This window comes from Lipotes vexillifer, unplaced genomic scaffold (genome assembly GCF_000442215.2).
Source record: "Lipotes vexillifer unplaced genomic scaffold, Lipotes_vexillifer_v1.1 scaffold426, whole genome shotgun sequence".
In the NCBI taxonomy this organism is placed as follows: domain Eukaryota; kingdom Metazoa; phylum Chordata; class Mammalia; order Artiodactyla; family Lipotidae; genus Lipotes; species Lipotes vexillifer.
Window position 1 is genome coordinate 1561550 of NW_006779491.1, and position 10231 is coordinate 1571780.

Here is a 10231-nt window from a genome sequence, read left to right on the forward strand (position 1 = left end):
AGTGGGGAAGGCTGGGAGAGGAAGGGGAAGAGGGCATCTTGAGCTGAGCATAGGATTGTTTTTTTTTTTGGACATTGGATATTTTGACTTTGAGAAGCTTATTAATATCCAAGGGAAAATGTCAAGTGGGAAGTTGAATACATGAGTCTCGAGTTCAGGGGAATATTCTGGGCTGGAAATAGTGGGCTTAAAGGATGGTTCTGCCCTGACTTGGATATACAAGATCATTGTAGGCCACAAGGGCTGTACCCACTTGAGGAGTTGTTATGATGAATGAATGAATTGGCAGGCGAGGCCAGGGACTTGGTGCTGACCTCTGACTTCTCCTGCCAGCCGCCCTCTGCCTGCTGACCTTGTTGCTGCCACTCCGCAGTCTGGGAGCCCCCATCTCCCCGGCTGAGCCCATCAGCCAAGCCTACAGCCTGGCACTCTACATGCAGAAGAATACTTCAGCACTGCTGCAGACTTATGTAAGTGATATGGCACGAGCAGGGAATGAGGGGAGAAGGGCGCCACCCTCCCGGCCCAGCTCTGGGTAGGGGAAGCGGAGCAAGGCCAGAGGAAGGCTCCTCCACGGGTGCAAGGGTATAGGGACTCTGCCATCTAGAGACATACTCCCAGGAACGTTGTCACTGATGGTTGGCTGACCTTGGGCAAGTCATTCCTTCTCTCCCAGTCTTAGCTTCCTCATCCGCCAAACGGGCTGGTGATCCTGCCTTGGCTGACCTCTCAGGACTGTTAGAAGATTCAAAGGAAGCATATAGAGGGAAAAGCTTTAGGGGAATCATGATTCTTTCCACAACTACCTCATGCCCCGTGCTTTCTTTTTTTCTTTTTTTTGATAAATTTATTTATTTATTTTTGGCTGCATTGGGTCTTCGTTGCTGTGCACGGGCTTTCTCTAGTTGTGGCAATTGGGGGCTGCTCTTTGTTGCGGTGCGCGGGCTTCTCATTGCGGTGGCGTCTCTTGTTGCAGAGCACGGGCTCTAGAGCTCAGGTTCAGTAGTTGTGGCTCATGGGCTTAGTTACTCCACAGCATGTGAGATCTTCCGGGACCAGGGCTCGAGCCCGTGTCCTCTGCATTGGCAGGTGGATTCTTAACCACTACATCACCAGGGAAGCCTGCCTGGTGCTTGCTTGAGCCTAAGCCATGCTGGGAAGTCTAGCCTTATTATCTTTTTAAAAAAATTATTTATTTATTTATGGCTGCGTTGGGTCTTCGTTGTTGCACACGGGCTTTCTCTAGTTGCAGCGAGCGGGGGCTACTCTTCGTTGCAGTGCACAGGCTTCTCATTGCAGTGGCTCCTCTTGCTGCAGAGCATGGGCTCTAGACGCATGGGCTTCAGTAGTTGTGGCACGCAGGCTCAGTAGTTGTGGTGCATGGGCTTAGTTGCTCCACGGCATGTGGGATATTCCTGGACCAGGGTTTGAACCCATGTTCCCAGCACTGGCAGGCGGATTCTCAACCACTGCACCACTGGGGAAGTCCTTAGCCTCATTATCTTATTGACTCCTCAAATAGTTCTGAGAGGTGGATTTACAACCCATTTTACAGATAAGGAATACTGAGTTTTAGAGAGGGGGAATAATTTGCCTGAGGTCACAAAACCTCAGGTCTAGAAGTTCAAACTGGCAGCCTCCTGACTGGGTCTGACCCACAGATGTTTTGTTTAGGCCATGCAATGCTTGTTCAGATTTTGTGTATGAGTACCTGTCAAAAACAGGTACAGGGATCCTATTGGCCTCCTGCCACCCCCACTCCCCTCTTAGTCCTGCCCTCTTCCCCAAGTGACATGATCTGCCTGGCCCCTGGAGGCCCTGGGGTTTGTGGCTCTTCCGCTGTGCTATATTCTAGGTCCATGAGAAGTTACTTAATCTAGTTTCTAGTCTCATAACTGTCACCAAACCCTGGGTAGCTTTGGGCACCCTGAGCCTCAGTTTCCCCACTTGTAAGATGAGGATGTAGGACCAGATGATCTATCAATTAGAGGATTTATCAGTGTGCATTAAAATTCTGTGGGTCTAGGTTTGTGGAGACGAGAACTTTAATGGAGAAGGCACTCAACTAAATTTAATAATATTAATAATTATTTATTAATGATTATAATAAAATGAACAAACATAAACCACTAAATGCTGTGAATAAAAAGGAAATAAGGCTGTAACTATTATACATTGTCAATAATATATTTATATTGAAAATATTGCAATAAGTAACATAGTCATAGTGTTCATGATTCTAATATAAATATATAGTTCATGAACGATATTAATGCACCCTTATTGTATGCCAGATGCTGTGCTAAGTGCTTTATACATTGCCTTGGCCAACCAGTTCGTTCAGTTTTGAATAAAAATAAAAGACACATCTTTTGGGCTTCCCTGGTGGCACAGTGGTTGAGAGTCCGCCTGCCAATGCAGGGGACACAGGTTCGTGCCCCAGTCTGGGAAGATCCCACATGCCGCGGAGCGGATAGGCCCATGAGCCATGGCCGCTGAGCCTGTGCGTCCGAAGCCTGTGCTCCGCAACGGGAGAGGCCACAACAGTGAGAGGCCCGTGTACCGCAAAAAAAAAAAAAAGAAAAGACACATCTTTCATTTTCACCAAGAACTTTATTGAACAATGTATTCATTAACCGAATTACCTTTCTGGCCAGCCCAATATATTACTTATCTTCACAATAATAGTGCCGCATGGGAATTACTGAAGCTGTGATTCAAAGTTGCACAACGTGTATGTGGAGGAGGCCAAACTGGAACCTATCAGAGCCCAGGCTCTGTGCTAGAACGTTTCACCAACTCCCTGAGAGGCAGGGAATGGCGACTCCCCCTGGGAAGATGCCAGTCTCATGGAAGGCAGTTGTGAAGTCAGGGGAGACCCAGGGCAGTCTTTTGGCCTCCTCACTCCCGTCTCTGTCCCTCATGCAGCTCCAGTGCTAAGGCAGCCCCTTTAGTGATCCTGGCTTCTCAGCCCCAGAGCTCCAGCTCAGCAGCCTGCCTCCTGCCGCCGTCTCCTTCAAGAGCTGGCATGCGCTGAATGATAGGGAGCTGGCATGCGCTGAATGATAGGGAGCGTCTGAGCTGTGCCCAGGGGGCCTTCCTGGCCTTGACCCAGCACCTCCAGCTCGTGGGGGATGACCAGAGTGACCTGAACCCTGGCAGTCCCATCCTTCTGGCTCAGCTCGGGGCTGCAAGACTCAGGGCCCAAGGCCTGCTGGGCAACATGGCTGCCATCATGACTGCCCTGGGCCTGCCTATCCCCCCAGAAGAGGACACTCTCGGGCTTGTCCCCTTTGGGCCCTCGGCCTTCGAGAGGAAATGTCGAGGTTATGTAGTAACCTGGGAATATGGCCATTGGACTGACCAAGCTGTGAGGGACTTGGCTCTGCTCAAGGCCAAATACCCTGGGTAGAGGAGGTGGGACTTCCCGTCAGAGGCTGCAACACTTCCCCTTTCACAACGGACTCTTTTCTGCCTTGCTTCTTGGCTAGAAAGGAGACACATCTTGTCTAGGAGACAGGGCTTGTGTACCATGTATTTGGGAAATTTTCCTGGTAACCAGGCTTCAAGTCACCACTGCCTGGGCCTTCCTGCCTAGGTCCTACGGCCTCCCTTCCAGTCCAGGATTACCAGTCCAGTGGTACTAGTTGCTCACCTCCTGGGTGGAAAAAAGTATCTCTTTGAAGTGGCTTCACTTCCCACTCTACAGGGCAGTACAGTTGGTCTCCTTCCTGGGCTCTCCCTGAGACCTTCTCCCTCCTGTAATTTTGGGGAGGTCCAGGGGCTGCCTTCTTGTCTCTGTCTACCTCACTTCCTGTATGAAGATATGGACTTTCTGAGCAACTAAGCCTCCCTTCTTGCTGGAGCTCATTTCCTCCCCTAGTCTACCTCTCCGACTGTGGCCACTGTTCCAACTTCCCATCTTAAGAGGCTTCACTTCTTATTCAATGGACGTCCGATTCTTGAAAAACTAAGGATTTGTGTCACATCTGTTTCCTGTTCAGGACACATCCACTTCCTGTTCTGGGCTGAGAGATGGCATCCCTGGCCTGGGGCTCTCATGAATCTCCTATTTATACTGTGGCTTTTGTGGATGTCTGGGGGAACCAGTTTGTAACCCAAGGACCTTATTCTCCTTAAAGGTGTCTCCCCATTTTCAACAACTATATATACTGGTAACTTTAGTGTTCTTTTTATTTTTAAACATTTTATTTACAAAAAATTAATTTATTCTTGTAAATAAAACTCTTTTTAAGGGGTGATTATTTTTTCTCTCCAGTAGACCTAACTTGGGGGGAAGGGAAGGTACAGGGATAGGGCAGAGGGAGGGGAAGAAGGGAAAGGACATCAAAGGCAGAGGAGGCAGGGCCGCAAAGGGTGGGATGTGGGAGGGGGAGAGCAGCAGGTGGAGTGAACCTGGGGGAAGGTGGCTGAAATTTGTCTGGAGGAGCCCACCCACCACAGGGTCAGCAGACATGTCCCTGGCCCGGAAAGGACAGAGAGAAGGACAGAGGGAAACAGAGTGCCAGGTGTCCCCTTGAGATGAGGCGCAGATGTACACATGCTCACATGGGGCCAAGAGGAGGCAAGAGATAGGGAGAAGGGGAGACAGAGATCCTCAGCGAGGCAGGTCCAAGCGATGGAGAAGAGGGGGAAAGCAAGGAAGTGATAGACATGGGAAGTCACAGACGGAGACAAGGAGGCCCCAGGGAGAAAAAGAGATCGAGAGCGTACAAAGCAAATAGAGAGATGGAGACGGTCGGAGAACACAGAGACGCTGCTGGAGATGGAGAGGGATGGAGAGGGGGAGACGGCCCAGGAGGAGACCGCGAGCTGCGGCGCGTGCCCCGCTCTCAGGCCGGGCCCCCGGGCGCCAGCTGGCCTAGGTCGGCCTCGGTGCGGCTCACCCACTCGCGGTAGAGGCCGCACACGCGGAGCCCCAGCACCTTGGCCGGGAAGACGCCCGCGGTGACAGCGGCCGCGGCAATGGCGGCGGCGGCGGCGGGCTCCGGTCGGGGCCCGCGGGTCTGGCGCGCCGCGTCCTCCAGGCGCCGCAGCAGGCGCAGCGCGCGCGGGTTCAGCTCGGCCTGGCGGCGGCGCACGACGTCCAACAGCGGTGGCAGCGCGGCTAGCGCCGCCTCGTCCAGCCGCAGGCGCTCGGGCACCGGCAGGCCCGCGTGGCCCGGGGCCGGAGCGCTCAGATCGGCCACCGGCAGCCGCGGGGGCGAGAAGCCAGGCATCCCGAAGGGGTCTCCCTGGTGCTGCACCTGCAGAGACGCGGCAGTCAGGGCGGTTCCTCCACCCGGAACTCAGCCCTCCACCCCTCTCCTGGGTCCTCAATGTCCCCATCTCGTAAATGACACACTCCTGCCAACAGAGAGGCTGTGTTTGAGATAATACAAAACAACAAAAACCACCCTGCGCTTTACACCACTGCTTTGTTTCCTCATCTCCTCAATGGAGATAATAACCATATCAACTTCATACGGTAGTTATGAGCCTGTTAAAATGCTTAAGGCAGGTCCTGACTCATTGCAAGGGCACAAAAAATGTTAGCTCTTTTATTAATGCTATCTTACAGACCCAGCTTCAAATCCTGTCTCCACTACTTACTAGCTGTGCCATTCGGTGCAAAACCGTTTCCTTCTCTGAGGCTCAGTGGTCTCCTCTGTAAGATGGGGGAACAGTTCCCTATCCTGCCTTCCTACCACGGACCTCTTGAGAATCACAGAAGATAGTGCAGGGACCGAGTTTGTTTCACTCCCTCCCCCCATTCTTCCCCACTTCTGCACCTGCTTGACACACAGCCAGGGGGCTCAATGAATAACTGTCATGTGAATGAACAAATGAAAAGATAAAGGTGGTTTGTAATTTGTAAAGATGCTATAACAATACCATTTATCCTTTCCTAACATTGTGCTTCTGGTTCAGGCACTGTGCTGCTTTAAACACACTATTCCTAATCTTCCCAATAATGGGTGTGATGATGATGATCATGGTCTTTTAAATGAGGATATTGGGACTGACTTATCCTAGGTCATCTATCTAGGAAGGGGCAGAAGCTGGAATTTGAACCAAAGTTGGTAGGACTACAAAGCTAGCTTTATTATCTTACTATTGCTGTCATAATTATTCTATTATTATATTTAATTTTATCGGTACTGCCCATGGTCACAACAAGTTGGCAGGGCTACAGTCTATCTGATTCAAAACTATACCCTCCCTCCACTACACCAGAGTAATTTGGGGAACTATCTAGTTTCCTTTGTCAGTGTCCTCTGGCCAACCAAAGGTTTTGGCAGATCCTTCTCCTCTGTCCTCTGTAAAAGTGTCCTCTTGGGATGGCATTTTTACCCCTAGATTGAAACCCCTTCTTAGCTTCTCTGCATAACACAGGTAGAAGAGTTCACAGCTCATCTTATTCAACTGCCTCCTTTTTTTTTTTTTTTTGGTCCTGCCGGGATCTTAGTTCCCTGACCAGGGATTGAACGCAGGCTCTGGCAGTGAAAGCGCCTGAATCCTAATCACTGGACCTCCAGGGAATTCCCTTAACTGCCTCCTTTTACACCTGGGGAGTCCCAAGCTCATGGAGGTGAGATGACAAGATCACACAGAGCCTAAGAGCATAGGTTTCCTGACTCCCAGACCAGAGTTCTCTTCACTCTCTCAGGTTGCTTCTGTCTTCAAGTACCAAGGAGGGAGCCTCCGTGCTGAGGCTAATGGAGGGGCATTTGGGGCACAGACAGGGTCCTCCTCCAATTTGCTGTGTTGCTCCTCCAATTTTACTGACCCCTCTTGGGAGCCCCAATTTCTGCAGCTGTGAAGTGAGATTGAGAAAATGGGTGGTCAAGGACCCCTTGATCTCTATGTACTTCCCCATTCCCCAGGACCCTGGTACCCACACCCCGAACCCCACTCACATATTCCTGGAGCAGCTGCTCAGCATATTTGGTGAGGAGGCGGGCAAGGCTGTGTGTCTGTTGGATCTTGGACTCCAAGTGGGGAAGGGGTGAGATTGAGGAGTCAGCCTGGGGGTCCTCTGGTGGGAAAAGGGGGGGAGGAATGAGGGCACCCCAACCCCTTGCTTCTTGACCACTTCTTCCAGGCTGGCTCTTCCTGAACCCGGAAGCTCCACTCTGAATTCTCCACCTTTTAAGCCAGGCAGGCTCTGTCCCATTCCAACTGAGGGAAAATAGGGCACCAGACATTTGCCAAACGGTTGTTCTCCTGAAATGTGTTCCCTGTCCCCAAATCATGGTTGAAATCCTATTAAAGCCAAATTCAAATACTGCCTCCTCAGGGCAGCCTCCAGATTCACCCATCCTTTAAATTAACTTCTTCCTTCTACTTAGGGCCATTTGTTCATACTTCCAAGGCGGTTCTTTTAATATCTCTTTTATCTGTGAGAATCTGCCTCAGCCTGGGAGCCCTCTGAGGGCAGGGCTCACGTATCTCTGTACCTCATTGATTGTTGGTGGAATTCAGCATCATCGAAGCACAGAACTTAAAATTGAAACAAGCCTTTAAGCCCATTTTATAGATTGGGATACTGAAGTGCCATTTCTTCCCTGATGGTCCTTCTGTGCAAAACCGTGGGCTGGGCACCGTACAGTTTCAATGAATCAGCAACCGGCCTTAACCAGCACAAGTTAGAGGGTGGTGCCCCGGGAAGAAGAATACATTTCCCGAGACGCCTAGCGCGCGTGCCCAGGGCATGCTGGGGACTGTAGTCCTAGCTCGGCAACTCCCGACCCGCCCCTCGCTAGAGTTTGCTCCGCGGGTCCCTATCCTTAACAGCCTCGACTTTCGTCTCCTGTTGTCACTTACCAGCCCCTGTGGCCCAAAGACTTCCGCCCCTAACTTTACCCCTCCTTCTGGCTCCCAGCTCTGCTTCTTTCCCGGTACTCAGATAGGGTCCCGGCGTCCTGCCCCAGCCACGACCCCAATTCTCCCCCAGGGTGTACTCGAACCGGTAATCTACCTCCTGAGCCCAAGTCCCTGAAGGGACAGCCCCAGGCCTCCTCTAAACTCTGGCGCTTGCCCCTTCCCAGAGCTGACGCACAACTCACCCTCTCGTTACCTGACACCGGGGCCCTGCTCTCCCCCGCTCGGGCCGCTCCCTTCCCGGACCTAGGGGTGGCGGGGACCCAGACCCCAGCTTCCAGCCCTTCTGACCCCTGCTCCCCTCGGCGCTCGGCATCCGGCCCTTCAGCCCCTTACCCAGACTTCCCTCCCTCCGGCTCATGCTGGCCCCAGGCTGATCCCAGTTGCCTCCACGCCCCCCTACCGAGGAGGGGAGAAGGGGGAAAAGGGCGGGGGCGTGGCCCGGCCGTAGCCAATCAGGGCTCACACCCCAACAATCTACCACCCGCTTCCACCCCACCTCCCACCCCACCTCCGCCGCCCCAGGCAGGATTCCTTGGCCCTGAGCTCAGCTCCCTGCATGCACGGCCTAGTCGGGAAGGGGGCGGCAGGTTGTCTGCAGAGTGGACTCGGGACCTGCAGGCTTGGGTTGCTAGGGCCTGGGAGACAGCCCTGAGTCAGATGGGAGGAGAAGGCTCAGGCTCCGACCTGGGGGAAGGCTTGGCGCCTGGGCTGCTTTTCGGAGAAAGCTGGGGAGGGGTGGGTGGTGGAGAGGGAGCAGCTGGCAGGACAGGAATGTGCTGCCCTTCCTCTTGGCTGGGGGAGGGGAGAGCGGGGTGCGTGAGAGGCCAAGGTGGGGGCCCGCAGGCTTAGGCCACACCTGCCCGGACATACACCTCCCGGCCTATCTCAGATGTCTCCTGCCCTTGCTTTCACAGTCACACCTACTAGGGGGCCACCTCACCTCACCTTACCAGACCCAGTAAGAGAATTCTTCTGACACACCCGCATCTACTGAAGGGTTCTCACACAGGAACAAACTTAAGAGACAGGTACAGGGAGTCACACCCACACGTCAAACCACTAACCTGATGCAGACAAATGCTGAACGGTCTGTACACACTTGCTTATCCCCACAAATGGTTCCCAAGCACCCACACTCTCCTGGGCTCTGGGACCCAGAGATGATCCATTCTTGGTCTCTAGCCCCCTGAGGAGCTCACAGTCTGATGGGGAAACGATAGACAACAGCTTGTTATGGGGTTTGAATGAAGAAACTGGGAAGGAGACCTGTGTGTCTGTGAGTACATTGCCATGTACAGACAACTGTCAGAATAAAGGAAGAAAGAGATGAACTGGCAGAGGGCACAGCAGGTGGGGCCATCACACACTTTTTTTTTTTGGAGGGGGGCTGCACTGGGGGTCTTTGTTGCTGTGCGCGGGCTTTCTCTAGTTGCGGTGAGCAGGGGCTACTCTTCGTTGCGGTGTGCGGGCTTCTCATTGTGGTGGCGTCTCTTGCTGCGGAGCACAGGCTCTAGGCGCACGGGCTTCAGGAGTTGCAGCACGTGAGCTCTAGAACGCAGGCTCAGTAGTTGTGGCGCATGGTATTTGTTGCTCTGCTGCATGTGGGAGCTTCCCGGACCAGGGCTCGAACCCGTGTTCCCTGCATTGGCAGGCAGATTCTTAACCACTCCGCCACCAGGGAAGTCACCATCACACATTTTTTTTTTTTTTTTTTTTTTTTTCTTGCGTTATGCGGGCCTCTCACTGTTGTGGCCTCTCCCATTTGCGGAGCACAGGCTCCGGACGCGCAGGCTCAGTGGCCATGGCTCACGGGCCCAGCCGCTCCGCGGCATGTGGGATCTTCCCGAAACGGGGCACGAACCCGCGTCTCCTGCATCGGCAGGCGGACTCTCAAGCACTGCGCCACCAGGGAAGCCCACCATCACACATTTTTTTAACAGAAACTGTTGTTGGGTATTTACTATGTGCAAGGCACTGTTCTAAGTTATACAGGTATTAACTCACTCCCATGTTATAGCTGAAGAATTAGAAATAAGTGACTTGTCCAAGGTCACTGGACAAGAAGAGCTGGGATTTTACCCCAGCAGTTTGGATCCAGAAATGCTGTCATAACCACCTTCCTATACCTTAACCCCTCTGAACATAGTAACACCAAAACACACAGACACGATAGCCACAGCCTTGAAACACATGCACACGTAACAACAGAAATTTAGAAGGTGGCATCTGCTGACAAACACAGCCTCAAACAAAATCAACCAAGACACACTCATTTTAAGTAAACTTTCCATTGAAGTAAAATATACACAGGGAAAAGTACACACATCATAAGGGTACAGCCTGA

General features: G+C 52.5%; 2 protein-coding genes across 2 annotated transcripts in view; one reads left to right on the forward strand and one right to left on the reverse strand.

Annotated features, from left to right (window-relative positions):
• Positions 1-3412, forward strand: part of LOC103090474 (cardiotrophin-2-like) — a 26580-nt gene extending 23168 nt beyond the window's left edge. The window contains 3 exon segments of the mRNA XM_007452830.1: positions 334-470; positions 2929-3042; positions 3044-3412. Of these exon segments, the coding sequence (XP_007452892.1) occupies positions 334-470; positions 2929-3042; positions 3044-3412 (620 nt within the window).
• A 1441-nt stretch (positions 3413-4853) lies between these two features.
• Positions 4854-8245, reverse strand: LOC103080933 (cardiotrophin-1). The gene is made up of 3 exons (XM_007452708.1): positions 8221-8245; positions 6921-7039; positions 4854-5267 (listed from the first exon to the last, which is right to left on the reverse strand). Exons 1-3 carry the CDS (start codon positions 8243-8245, stop codon positions 4854-4856), a joined length of 558 nt encoding a protein of 185 aa, XP_007452770.1.
• Between the last annotated feature and the right edge of the window lie 1986 nt (positions 8246-10231).